The sequence below is a fragment of the Magallana gigas genome, chromosome 1 (assembly GCF_963853765.1).
Source record: "Magallana gigas chromosome 1, xbMagGiga1.1, whole genome shotgun sequence".
NCBI lineage: Eukaryota > Metazoa > Mollusca > Bivalvia > Ostreida > Ostreidae > Magallana > Magallana gigas.
In genome coordinates, this window is record NC_088853.1 from 41,283,151 (window position 1) to 41,298,290 (window position 15,140).

Here is a 15,140-nt window from a genome sequence, read left to right on the forward strand (position 1 = left end):
TGCCAGGAAATTAAGTCAGTTAGTTTCATCCTCCTTATACATTTACATGTATGAAGACACTGTTGTCGACGGCCAAAGAATTGTTCACAGTCGTTCTTTAGAACGCTTTAAAGTTAAACCAATATAGGAAATACATGTAATATTTTTTATCTAGATTTCTTCATCGGCATCATCGGCATCGCTTACAATTTACTCAAGTCTCTCTCTCTCTCTCTCTCTCTCTCTCTCTCTCTCTCTCTCTCTCTCTCTCTCTGGCAATGTCTTATTTCCGCCCAGCTACAATTTGATTAGACTAAGCACTTTTTTCAGAATCTACCAACTAAATAGAATTTGATTATCATTAAAAAATATTTCGAATAAGAGTATACTCTTGTAATATTGAAATTTGTTTATGCCCTCCATTCGGAAGAATTATCAACACATGTCACGTGACAATCAATTCAGGGGGCCACATTAAGTGTCATACAAAGTAGCATTTACTATACTGTTTCAATTAATATCACGTTTATATTATGATAAAATAACTTAACATATGTTTTTGTAATAACAGATGCATCGTTTTATGAAGATTTATTCCGCTGATATTTTCATAGTAAGCCTTAACAGTGCTGAGTCCTGTCAGCTTTAAAATCAGCTAGTAAACAATGAGTCTTAAAATTAAATAGTAAGTGTGCATAACACACATTCTTACAGATGACAAAATATATGTACACTGTACATTGAATACAGGAAATGCAATAATTAACGGATAATGTTAAAGGTCTTTAGAAATAACCAAAACAATTTCAGAAATGGATGTAAAAATAATAATTAAAAACAATATTCTGCCTACCGGTTAACTCTTCTCCGACTTCTTCGTTAGTTGTTTTTTTTTTTTAGACCAGGAAGCACATTTCAATTGTTGCCATGTGATACTCATATGAAGACACTCGTATGTTTGTATTATGCAGGGGTTTTCTTAACTATATTCTACCCTTTTAAATTTCCTGCATCATACTTAAGCGTATAAGTATTTAGATGACTTTAAAAAACCTTTTACACTGCATGTACATATCAAATATTCTCATGAACAGGGATATTTGAAATGTCCCTTAAATTTTAAAACAAAAACTGTTTCGAACTGAATTTAGACCGGGGAATATATTTTACAAGTGTGATCTAGGGAAAAATATATTTATTCGAATAACGATTTTCATATTAAATGTAATTATTTCAGTGTATGAAATTCGTTTTTAATGTTTTTTAAAATCTGATTGAGAGCAACTTTAGCCAAATAATGTACATAACTAGTAATAAAAGTATATGCATGCAGAAATGTAGAAGTTTCAGTCAAATATCTTTCACACTATGTATAGCACAAGTACAAATGTATACTATTTGTTTACCACATCATAGCAGTATCCAAAGGCTTCAGTGATTCAATGATGCATCAAAATAGATGAAAAAAATACACGAAGCAGAGTTGTAGGGAAAATTGTTGGGACAATTTTTATATTTTTGGGGTAAAGTGCCAAGAGGTTTCAAAACTAGATAAAAAGCCATAAAGACACATGAGGTGGAGGAAAGAAATTAAAGTACAATTTCCATGTAGCTACATGTAAAATATATTTATATAGAGATTAAACAAAATTAATAATAGATGCTATGATAGATTTGGAAATAATTTCTATAAATAATATATTTTTGTTTAATATAATATTTTGATTTTGTTAATCTTGAATCAAGATTTTGAAAGAATTTCTATAGATAATATATTTTTTTTAATATATAATCTAATAAACCGGTTTATTGTTTTCATATCATCAGGTAAACAACACTGTTCATTAAATTATGGGTGCATTGCATTGCATTGCTCAAGTTTGTTATCATTATTTAAAATTAAAGTTTTGTAATGAAATATGCGTTCATTTGATATTTTGTTGATAATATGTGGTAGGGTGTGTTCATCCTTGATCTTGGTTAAATTTAGACCGGGGAATATATTTTACAAGTGTGATCTAGCAAAAAATATATCTATTCGAATAACGATTTTCCTTTTAAATGTAATTATCTCAGTGTATGAAATTCGTTTTTTAATGTTTTTTATCTGATTGAGAGCAACTTTAGCCAAATAATGTACATAACTAGTAATAAAAGTATATGCATGCAGAAATGTAGAAGTTTCAGTCAAATATCTTTCACACTATGTATAGCACAAGTACAAATGTATACTATTTGTTTACCACATCATAGCAGTATCCAAAGGCTTCAGTGATTCAATGATGCATCAAAATAGATGAAAAAAATACACGAAGCAGTGTTGTAGGGAAAATTGTTGGGACAATTTTTATATTTTTGGGGTAAAGTGCCAAGAGGTTTCAAAACTAGATAAAAAGCCATAAAGACACATGAGGTGGAGGAAAGAAATTAAAGTACAATTTCCATGTAGCTACATGTAAAATATATTTATATAGAGATTAAACAAAATTAATAATAGATGCTATGATAGATTTGGAAATAATTTCTATAAATAATATATTTTTGTTTAATATAATATTTTGATTTTGTTAATCTTGAATCAAGATTTTGAAAGAATTTCTATAGATAATATATTTTTTTAATATATAATCTAATAAACCGGTTTATTGTTTTCATATCATCAGGTAAACAACACTGTTCATTAAATTATGGGTGCATTGCATTGCATATGCTCAAGTTTGTTATCATTATTTAAAATTAAAGTTTTGTAATGAAATATGCGTTCATTTGATATTTTGTTGATAATATGTGGTAGGGTGTGTTTATCCTTGATCTTGGTTACATTCAGTATTCATTACTTATCAATGTGTATTGATTTGATGGTGTAATACCAGAGCTCATCTTCAATAGATTTGATTGCGCATAGTAAATAAAAATCCTCTGTCTTTGAGTTACTCAAGTAAAAACTAGAGGTACTGTGAGCAAGCTCACAATTGATACCCCCGCTAAGAAAAAAATCATAACGCATGTATTTTTGCTATTATAGAAAATATTGGATAAATCTATTTCACTGATCATTTTCTAAAAATAACAACTGCTCTATTTTTTAAATTGTTAATGCTAATAGGAGTAAACAAACCAATTTCTATCCTTTAATTCCATTTTATTTTAAGTTAACTGTTAATGCATGAGGACATTTGCATCTTTCCTTTAACAACCATGACGCAAATCAAACTCAAATCAAACGAAATCCACATGACAAACAGCCATTTAATATTTAAACATTTTGAATTATTGGTATACTGAGCCCGATTGTTTTGCATTTTTTCTGCCAGTGACCTTGACCTTGCACGAATGACCTTGGGTCAAGGTCATGACACACCCTTAGGTCATAAGCAATCTGTGTGTGAAGTAAGAACATCCAATGTTTCTCCATAAGAAAAATATAGACCGGACACAAATTTTGCATTTTTTCTGCCAGTGACCTTGATCTTGACCGAATGACCTTATGTCAAGGTCATAACACACCCTTAGGTCATAAGCAATCTTTGTGTGAAGTACGAACTTCCAATGTTTCTCCATAAGAAGGATATCGACCGGACACGATTGCACAGACAGACGGACAGACAGACGGACGGACGGACAAGGTGATTCTTTATACTCACCAAACTTTGTTTGCGGGGTGTATAATAACTTTTGGAAAAGTTGAACTTATTTGAGACTTGTCCATTGGACATTTTGGATTGAAATTAAGCTCTCGTTAAACTATACAAATAATTGATAATGTCCAATAATTGGTCACAACACAACAACAAGACCAATGTAAGAGTCATAATAACACAATAACCAAAACATAAATAAATACGAAGTTGTTAAACTCACCAATGTTAATTTTCAGAGTATGAAGCAAAGACATGGCATCATTAGCAATGCAACCTCTGCATTCCATTTCACTCGGGGTAAAAAAGCTCCGCTGTATTTTTTCAAACAAAGTAATTATTCAACCTTTATCATTTTAAAACGATCATTTTACTAAAAGTGTGTGTTTGAAATTGTTACCTTTGTTAATCATATAACGACATTTTAAAATTGGTATTTGGATATTCTAATGACAATGTATTCAAGAGTTATGCTCATTCAATCTGTATTACCTAAGCCTTAGACCAAATAGGTGGAGTCTGACGACGTTAGACACCTCGCACGCTGGTTGGTGTCTTAAAATAGTGCGTATGATTCAATTAGAGCGTTTTATTGTCCGAGTGAAACCATCCGATCACTATTTAAACAACTTGTTCATGGCAGCAGCAATATTGCTGTAGTGTTTATTTTAATACGCCCTTTCTGATGTGTCAGATCAAGAAGTCACAAATGTTCAAACAAGAGTTCTCTCACAACAGGGAGCACTCGTTAACCCATATTTGTTTAGTCTGTACGGTCAAAGGTTTATGTCGGAGTAAATAATAAACTCTGGACTTTGGAAGATGTGTGTTCTAAATATATGCTGCATTTTAAAAGGTAATATGATCCGATACATTTCATTCTGGGTTTTTTTAACATATGCTACTGTAGAATATTAAAGAACTTTGTTTGATTTACAATAGTCTTGTAATACTGCGAATTTTAAAACATAATATAATTCATTAGATTGCAGTGAATTAACCTATGGACCCAACTAAAGCACACAGCAGCAGAGGCGGATCGGAAATGGGGTTAAGACTCGGGATATAACAGTATGTTTAAAAAAAATCATGGTTTTAGAGTTTTGAATGTAGTTGTTAATCGGACACACTGAGCAGTGTCAAAAATGGTACATGTATGTGGCCAAGGTGCATGTAGCGAAGAGGGTCTTGGTATATGGATGATCTTTTACTTCACCATATTGCAAGTCATTAACAACTAACTGAAGCAGCAGATATTGAAATACCAAAACGACATCACTTTCGGTTATATTTCAAGTAAGTGGCTAGAGAAAAAAATTTAGTAGGTAAAACATGAACATTGTATGTCTAAGGTCTGATATATGAAGTACTAACATATGTTGTTGTTTTTTTTTATCAATAAAGCAAGACTATTCACACCCATTTTCACGAAGTTGCAAAAATATGTGACGTCATTGTTTTCAAACAGCTGTGGCAGTATTGAATATCAAACATTGATATTTTGATGATTTTACATATATAGTTTTTTTTAATCTAAAACGGCTTCAAGAGGCGTCCATTTGCAAATAGACAGTTTATTAAAAACAAATATATATTTCCATATACAACAGAATATTCGATATTATCTATTAGATGACCAACAGGGAATAAAAAAAGTGCAAATAGATAATATTGTGATTTATGTTAACTGTACCAGATATGACACAAACGGAATATATTCAACCCCCAAAAAGTTGATACATTTCTTTCTGGAGAGACCCGTTAGAGGTTATGCGGATCTTCAACAGAAATGGTTTACGATTAAGATCAACTTGTTCAGAGAAATCAAGAGGTAGATGCTCGATTGAGGTGAATTTTTATCTATGCTTTCTAGGGACAGCTTTATAACATTTATTTTGTATTTGAAGATAAAAAATCAAATTTCTAGATGCTTCATGCGATTCTTGTTTTTCTTTTTTTATTGACATCGATATTTACAAAATTGAAAACAATGCATTTTATTGAAAATTGGTGGATGATTCTGAAATTCAAAACAAAACCCATAAAATTAGAGAAAAAATAAGCGCAGTCATTTAAATACAACTTAATCTATATTAAAAAGCTGAAAATGTATTTCAATGCGCTAGTATGTAACCTTTTAAAATGATGTAAAAGTCTACATGGTCTTTCTTATTATAAATTGTTGTTGTTTACCGAGTGTGAACTAAATGCACCTCTCACATTGCATCTCGTCGTTGGCGCGTACAACGTGACATGCATTTCGGTAAGCTTGTTCTACCTGATTAGATCTGCCAATTACTCTACCTTAAAAGCTTAGTTGGATCTAATCATCAATGTTGCTTTACGCAATCTTTCCAAGTAACAGGTTTTTTTTATCCGCTGTGCGCTACATAAACCCTTGACCAGACAGGCAAAACACATTCAGGTCAGCAGTTGCGCCATCTAGTGATTGTACTTTAATTTTTTTTTTATTGTTTATTCACACCAATCAGAAACTGCTAATTGAGCAGAAAAACTAATTTTTTAACCCCGTCAATCTCTGTCTATTTTTTTTTTATTGTTTATTCACACCAATCAGAAACTGCTAATTGAGCAGAAAAACTAATTTTTTAACCCCGTCAATCTCTGTCTATTTGTTCAAATCCGTGGACTTTGGAAGAATGCATCAAACGAGGCAATACAAAATAAAGCATTTCACACGAATCAATGTCATTCTTTTTTAGTCAAAGTTCTTAAAGTTTTAAGACAATGTATAGATGTTTATATCTGACTAAACAGCTACTTCTTAGATGAAATAAAGAAGATCTAAAAAACTGTAATTACAAAAAAAAAATCACTATCTAATCTTCATTGAAATAAAAGGGCTACTTAAATATAGTCAGAATATCATCATTTTATGATGATCAACAACCAACTTGTAAAGTCTAAGCATTTCAATTAGCAAACACCACACCGAAGTCACTGAGTCTGCATTATTTCATTTGTGCAAAATTGCCAAAAAATTAGTCATAAAATTTCTTTAGGTCAAAATTAATAGTCAAGTTATGATACTTTTTCTTAATAATAAATATTGTCATGTTTTCTTGTTTCTTTTTTGTTGAATAAAATCGTATATCTTTACACATAATAGTTTACATATAACATTAAAAACAAAAGCAAAAGAGAATATTTGCTGCAAATATTTATTTAGGATTACCAGAGTAAACATAAATTATGCATTGTTTTTTTACATCTAGATTAGACAAATACCGTTTCCAAAAGTGGACGATTCCCTAGCAGTCTTTGATGATACAGAACAACCATGCGCGATTGGGATTCGTTGTGTAGCACCAGGGCATTGCTTTGTTGTCAGGGTTTCTGCAGTAATTTTCCTGGTCACTCAGTGCACTCTGTGAGTGTTCGTGTGGGGTCTGACTGTCCCAGCGCTGACACGGGTACCCAAACTGCGTCACATTGTAAGTTCCAAAGTAGAGCTTTCCTTGTGGGTCAGAGTCAGGGATACATTCCAATGGTGGAGTCGCTAAATAGGTATGATTCGTTTTTATGAGTAATATTAACACTACACATGTAATCTTATACATATGTGACTTTGCAGATCTGTAATCTACTATTTACATTTTTTTTCTTCTGTTTATAATTGTATAGACCTAAATACTGAACAATTTTTAAAATTCATAAAAGAATTTGCAGCAAAAATATCTTGAGTTTAGCTGATTCAACATTTGGATCAATTAAAAACAATCATTCTTTAATCATTTAGAATGTTTAGAAGAAAAAAAATCTTACTTTAAATAAATACAAAGAAGCATTTTGTTTATCTACTAAAGTAGATTACACACACCCACACACACACACACACACACACACACACACACACACATATATATATATATATATATATATATATATATATATATATTTAGTAAAACTCGTTAAGTTCGAACACAGATATAGCGAATTCTCGGATTAACGTAGATATTTTTTAAGTCCCCGGTAAAATTCTTATCAAATCTTTGCAAATGTTTACGGTCATAGCAAATTCGGATATAAGGAATTTACGGATATATCGAACTGATTTTGAGTCTGGTATAGGTGAATAATAACGAAATTTAACACTTTTATAACGAATTCCTTTTTTTTAAATGAAAAAAGTATACACTAACATTTAACGTAATATTGTGAATTTATTTTTATATAAGTTTTTCTATTCAGAATCCGATTATTAAGTATCAAAGTAATGTATTTTGATTTAAAGCCTCAATTATGAAAAATTATAGTCTGGTGAAAGAAAACATGTGTATAGTGAATTCCTTATAGTTATTATTACGAATTCGTTATACTAATATAACGACTTACGGATATAACGATGTAAATCCATTGGTCCCGGGGGACTCCGCTTTAACAGGGTTTTACTCTCTCTCTCTCTCTCTCTCTCTCTCTCTCTCCCTCTCTCTCTCTCTCTCTCTCTCTCTCTCTCTCTCTCTCTCTCTCTCTCTCTATATATATATATATTAATCACAAAAGACAATTGATTTCCCAATATTTTAAACATACCACAATTTGGAATATTGCATTCCTCCCAGTCCTTGTATGGATCCGTTGTATAGCACCAGAGATACCCGGAGTCACTTGGATCCCTGCAGTAGTTCCCCGGTAGGTTTGTCCCGTACGTGTGTGCGTGCGGGGTCTGTGAGCCCCAAGCCTGACAGTTTCTTCCGGACTTCGTGATTCCAATCTTTCCACTGTATTCCCAGCCCGTGGTAGTTCTTTTGCAGTCTGCTTCTTCAATTGATTCTATACAATAGCGGCAATTTAGTTTTATAATATTTACTTGTATATAGTTAATAAATCAGAAAACCGAGTGTGGTACATGTACACCGTTAATTTGATTTAGGTTATCAGAATCTCTTCAGAATGTTTTGTTTTTAATCATTTTTGACAGTCATTCAAACAATATATAAAGTATGCCTAATACATTACCGATTTATAACGTACCAAGTATTTCACAATTATCGCCCTTAAATCCATTTAGACAGGTGCAGGTAAAAGAAGTGTCGTTTACTGTACATTTGCCATGGTTCTTGCAAGGGTTTTGAAAACAAGGAGATTCGGCTGAACAAAAGAATCAAAATTAAAAATTGTTTTGTTCCTAAACATACATTTCTACAAATTTTTGTTCCTAATTTTCCAATGGAATTCCAGTGACGCTTAAAATTTGTCCGTGAGAAGCTTTATGACAAAATATAATTTACCACAAGACGGAATTGTGCATTTTTCTTTTACATGTTTCGTGTTTCCTTGTACATAGCACCACGGGCTATCGGATGAATCGGGATTTCTGCAGTAGTTCCCTTCATGCGCCATCTTTTCTGAAACTAAAAAAACCCAAATCTATAAATACATGTAAAAGTTAGGATAATTTCAAACCTTATTTTTCATATCAACAATATTTATTAAATAGTTACCGTGTAGGCTAAAGAACATTTAATTGATTTTATTTTTCGGTAACTAACTATTTTTCCAAGGCAAACAAATTTTTCCCGAAGCTGTGACGTTGGTTTTTCCAGCATAATCTATCCCTGTTGCTGTCAGGATACACTCTTGTTCGACTCTCTCTGTAAAAGGAAACATAAGTCTTCCATAATCTCCGCATAACATTGCATTTACTTCGTTTTTTTCTAAATAATAATGCTTTAATTACAACCATCGTCGCCTCAAGTACGTGAACAAATTATCGTTATTTCTGCGGTTTAAAGCATAATTTTGCAATACCGGTAAACGATGACGCGCAACTTCAGCACTTTCCTTTATGAGAGTCATTAAATCAATTTTGCAGCTCAAAACAAGTTACATACATGTATAATGGCAATTTTGATAAATAAAAACAAAAACAAAATACAAAAAAGAAAGTTATAACTTTGCAACTATAAATGCTAAGGAATAAAAAAAAATACACGAAGTCAAACTAATCCGAACTATACTCGGCCTCGTTAGATAATATTTGCACTTCTTTTCAAAAAATATATTTTTGGTACCACATCTGGGTACGTCGCAGTATCCCAAGCGTACGGCGGGGTCCATAGTCATACACCAGGGAGCCACGCTGGAGTCGGGATTCCGGCAGTAGTTCTGGTCCTGGGTCAGCATGTTGTATCTGTGTTTATGCGGGGTGTTCGACTCCCACATCTGACAGGGCAGGCCGTTCACTGTGTGACTCACTGTCCCGACATAATCACTGCCGTCAGAGGCGTAGGAACATTCCGAGGCGTCTGCACAACACAACGTCATACTGTGGTTTCATCAATATTCGTTGAATACCAATTCTCGTGAATTTCGTTATTAAGTTGATCCACGAAATTAAATGTTCATTGAAGTGCAATTTCTATTAACATTTTGTATTTTTATTAACATAGGGTCGTTGGCCACGAATTAACGTATTCTTGAAATTGTGATTTTCACTTTATCCACGAAAATTGATACCCTTGAATATTAATGAAACCACAGTAGTTTTTTGTTTTTGTTTTTATTTTATAAACACGAAACTTATATAATATTATGTAAAATACGCATTTTAGGAAACAATTCAACAGTTATGTTAATACACCTGCATTTATAACCATAATGTAAAAAATATCATAAAGAAAAAAAATAACATCATCTTATCTGTGAACCAATGCTCACAAGTATAATAACTCCGCTCTGATGTGATTATGCAAAATAAGCAAAGTCGACATTTAACAGGATGTTGGCATGTGATTATATCCACTGATATGGAGGGCCTAAACAAATAGTATGGTTAAATTTCAAGCATCTGCAATATACATGCATATAGTTGCTGAGAAATCTTTGAGGAAAATGTGTTTAAAAAGTTAAGCTAAAAATAAACAAAATTTTTATTGAACAGGAAGTTGACATCTAATTGGTTAAAATATACCAGACGATTTGGCATGCGTAAACTAACAGTAAATTAATATATTAAAGCATATGCAATGATTAACTGCTGAGAAAAGTTCGACAGGCAGACACACACACAAGTGTAGAACGGTATAACCCTTTCTCCTTTTGAGCAGATGAGAGAGAGAGAGAGAGAGAGAGAGAGAGAGAGAGAGAGAGATGTGTTAATTATTGAGAGAGAGAAAGAAAGAAAAAGAAAGACGAAATAATGATATATAGAAATGTTTATGTCTTATGAAAATTCAAAATGTTTTAGACTTTGTTCAATTTACAGTGGCATAAATCATGTTGATCTCCAATATGATTGTTTACAAATATCAGTACACAACCCCCCCCCCCCCCCCCCCCCCAAAAAAAAAATCTAATAAGTATCGACCTTGAAGAATGATAGATTTTATGAGAACAATTAATTCATAGCTGTAAATTAGACCGAACACATCACCATGCATTTTTTGATATAGCGATAGTCAATAATTGTACTTACAGCAGTAAGGAACGCCGCACCAGTCCCATGTTTTGTTGGCATCAGTGGTGTAACACCAGGGATCCGCCGCATCCCCCATTCTACAGTAGTTGGACTCAAAGTGGGCGTACTCTGTAAAATAATGCTTTCTTTTTTTTGGCTATTCTATAGAAGCTAGACTAAAAGGATAAGCATTAGGTATAACATTGTATTCAAATAACGTGGTATGAAACAAATGCATCAAGCATTTGAATAATCATGATGGTCTATTGATGAAAAAAAATTAAACTCATCCGGGAAAAACTGAAAGCATCCCATGTAAAAAAAAAGAAAAAAAAGATCACGCTTACTTGAGGTCACTAGATGAGGTTCACTAACGTTCCACGCCTGGCATTTGATCCCTTTCTTGGTGTAGCTTCGTGTTCCGTTATATTCTTTTTCTTTTCCAAACTCAATACAGTCCTCGGGGGCTATAGCATCTATTTAGTAAAAACCATGAGGAATTAAAACCAAATTCAGGCATAAACATTTCGCACTCTTATATTTATCTACATTTGATCTTGCCCTCAGTCAACACAATTCCATTTCCTGTAAATCTCTTCTGAACATTTACAAATGCTTGGCTTGATTTTTAAGTTGTAAAAATGAAATCAATTGTTTCTTTTCCGTAGATTGGTAGATTAAATTGAAATATACCGCAATTTCCAACTTTCCACCATATGTCATCCAAAGCTATGTCGCTATCCCACGAGTCGCCCCTGATTGCTTCAAATGACAGCTTCAAATTGAAGTGGAATTTAAAAACCACTTTTTATACAATACCAATGATTTAAAAATGAGTTTGCTTCCCTTTCTCTTTTCCTTATCGTTTACATTTGTTTACAATTTGTTCGTCTTTCAAATACATATCTTACATTAGAGTGCAAAAGAAAAAAAACCCGGAAACATATCTATACTTTGATGGAAACGGAAACAAACAAACATTGTATTATTATAATGAACCGTTTATAGAGAGAACTATCAAGGAAAAAGGTCAAATAAAATAACCTGTTCAACTGTGTTTCCTACGGAAATGCCAATAAATTACAAATGAAATTTTATTCTACTATTGGTCAATGTTGTCTAGGTTCAAGTAAGAAAAAAAAACAATGGATAAAGAGTAGCAACGGGCATCATACTTACATTTAGCCCATTTGTAGCAGGGACACTGATATCTGCTATCAACCAATCAGAACCTTGGTTTCCTGTTTTTGACCACAGTTCAGTTTTATTTGAGGCGGAATCCTCAAATAACAGAGATAACTTGTTGACGTTACGACCAAACATATTGTATGCAAAGGACAGGCAGCCGGCCTTCTCTGGAAAAAAATAGTTACATGGATTATTTTTGTAAAACAGGGAAAGACGTTTTCAATAATGATAAATTACCAACCACATATTCAATAACAGATATATCTAACCTTTGGAAAGTACACATTCATATTATATATACTGGTACTGTTCCAGTTTTCGGCTGAGACCAGTTATCTCTTATTCTGAGAGTTCAGGTTTATAGAAAACGAATTTTTTTTTAAATTTAGTCGCATGTTTCGGTTAAAAAAAGTTTGGGTTTATAGCAATCGACTTTTTTTAATACGGTTATCTGTCTCTAAATAAGAAAAGTAAGTTTGCTTGAAAACTTTCTTGAAAATGTCTGAAATATGAGCTTAAACGATCATTGTTTACCTCTGATTTCAGTAAAGTAGGAATTATATATATCCGACTCTGCTACACAAAAGTATGGAAAATCTTTAAATTTTAAAACTACAGTATTTCTTTTTTTTTACTAAAGAACAAACAAATATATTCTAAATGTAATGTTTTTTAGCACCAAGCCTCGAGCTTACAAACCGTGCTTTAAAATTTGGGTACTAATATTGGGAAAACATAGATATTCATTATTACAGTGTAAGTATTGAAGTAAATTTTATTTTCACATACTGAACATTTATATAACATATTTTCATCAAACTAAACAGCACTTCAGATAAAAACAAAATGAAATAATGCATGCCGTGTAAAAAGCGATTTAATACATTACAAAATTCATTGACCAGGTCTACTTCTATTAAGTTTTTTTTTTTCAAATCAGATTTAGAATATTTTCCCTTATTTTCCCAAATGAAAAAAAGTGATATACATATTCCGGTATCATAATGATCAAGAGATCTAAAAACATTTTGGCAAAACTGAACACTAACCTGGTAAAGGGACAATTGTTCGCAAAATGGCCTTGTCTCCTGGAAATCTGGGGAAGGACATTTCAGTGAACAGGAACTGTGTACCCCTGTGTGCCCCTTCCGGTCCCGTTCCCAACGACACGGAGTGTTTCTGATCATAAACGATAAAGTGTAAAAAAAAAAAAAAAAAAAAAAAAAAAGAAAAAAATATATACATATATATAAAAAATTGCACTTATATACGAACCTACGCAAACGGTTTTTGGTTGTTGAAAAGGCCATAAATTATTAGCAAAATGTATTGACAAAATCAGAAATAAAAGAAAAACCTTGATATTTTGTTATCCTTTTACTAACTTCATTATGAATTAATCATAAGCTACATGTACTTACAAATCCTGGTCCCCATTCAAAATCATCTCCGTCCTGAATGTTATCGAAGAAGCATTTCTCAAACCGTTCAAAATTGCAGTTTAGTTTTGCATCATCTATAAAACGAAATTTCACTTAATGTCATAAACATTTTGTTTAAAACTTGGATATTGTTGCAATGAAACGAATTTATTCATTACTATATTCTGATTAGGATATCATTCCATGCGTGACGCTGCATGGTAATTTTGAGGTGACTTAATAGAATCACTTTGAAAATGGAATTAACAATTAACAAGATAGTTACAATGCGTTGTGTATTCGCGCGCCTTTGCACTTCTGCAAATAACTTTATTTACTGCAAAGAAAAAATCAGCTAAATGCACTTCAATGAGAGAGAGAGAGAGAGAGAGAGAGAGAGAGAGAGAGAGAGAGAGAGAGAGAGAGAGAGAGAGATATGATTTGTTTCATATTCTGACCTTCGACTTTATCACACATTTCTCCCTGGTATCCGGGTTGACAGACACATTTGTAATTACACTCCTTCAGCTCGTCAGCTACACACACTCCAAACATGCACTGATTGTCTCTGCACACTGAGAACAGGAAAGCATGTTACACAAGCTACACATTGGAAATGTTGCTGAACAAACACCAAAACAATGTTTTCTTTGTTTCATTTAGATTTGCCAAATATGTTGACAAAATACATACACAAAATGATGGTCAAACATTATATATGAGGTTATTCCCCTTATTCTACCTTCTGTTGAATGTTGTAATAAAGGTGTTTCGTTTCCAACGTTTCTTTTTCTCTTTTTTTTTCAATATTACTAATAAGGTCTTCCGTTGGAAACGGAAGACCTTATTGTTTTCGTACTGTTTCTTATTAAGGTCTTCCGTGGGAGACGGAAGACCTTATTGTTTTCGTTCTGTTTCTTCTTATTATTATTATTAAGGTCTTTTGTTTCCGACAAAAGACCTTATTGTTATTGCTTTGTTTCTTCTCCCCTATTATTATTATTTTTCTTTCTTTGACGTTTTCTCTAAAACACTTATTCGATTTTGCTGAAACTTTCAGATCTTACTGAGCACAAAATTAGTAAGTAATTTATCGATCAATTTTTTGGTCGCCACCTCGGGTCCCGAGATATATAAGATTTTATGTTTTTGCTTGTTCACGGTTTTTCTCAAAAAACCTTAGATAAAACTTTCAAATTGTCAATGGTGGTAGAGAGTCCTAAGCCGCAGTATCTCTCGCATATCAGAACGTGTCCCGTTACTTCCGGTCGCAACTGGAAGGATATGGAAAACCTTAATTTTTCATTTATTTTTTTGAAATTATTTTATGTTACTATTCGATATAGACGCTCAAATAACTTCAGAATATGAAATTTGTCTTCAAATCGATCCACGCAAACTTGAGATTTTGGGCTCCAAAGTCCTGATGCGAGAGTCAGAGTAGTGCAGTAGTTAGAGTGTTGGACTTGTGCCCAGGCGAGCCAGGTTCAGTCC

General features: G+C 32.6%; 1 protein-coding gene across 3 annotated transcripts in view; it reads right to left on the bottom strand.

The window, feature by feature from the left end:
- Positions 1–6,783: 6,783 nt before the first annotated feature.
- Positions 6,784–15,140, bottom strand: part of LOC105342568 (uncharacterized) — a 38,093-nt gene continuing 29,736 nt past the window's right edge. For 2 of the 3 annotated variants that reach the window (XM_066067270.1, XM_034465988.2), the window contains 13 exons: positions 14,105–14,221; positions 13,647–13,741; positions 13,275–13,404; positions 12,217–12,392; positions 11,731–11,812; positions 11,385–11,513; positions 11,056–11,166; positions 9,653–9,886; positions 9,131–9,232; positions 8,870–8,992; positions 8,613–8,729; positions 8,172–8,411; positions 6,784–7,137 (listed from right to left, as the gene is read on the bottom strand). In XM_066067270.1, coding sequence (XP_065923342.1) covers positions 6,890–7,137; positions 8,172–8,411; positions 8,613–8,729; positions 8,870–8,992; positions 9,131–9,232; positions 9,653–9,886; positions 11,056–11,166; positions 11,385–11,513; positions 11,731–11,812; positions 12,217–12,392; positions 13,275–13,404; positions 13,647–13,741; positions 14,105–14,221 — 1,904 coding nt within the window. In that variant the 3' untranslated portion in view covers positions 6,784–6,889. The remainder of the gene's footprint in view (positions 7,138–8,171; positions 8,412–8,612; positions 8,730–8,869; positions 8,993–9,130; positions 9,233–9,652; positions 9,887–11,055; positions 11,167–11,384; positions 11,514–11,730; positions 11,813–12,216; positions 12,393–13,274; positions 13,405–13,646; positions 13,742–14,104; positions 14,222–15,140) is intronic. The other variant, XM_066067275.1, reaches the window with a different exon arrangement.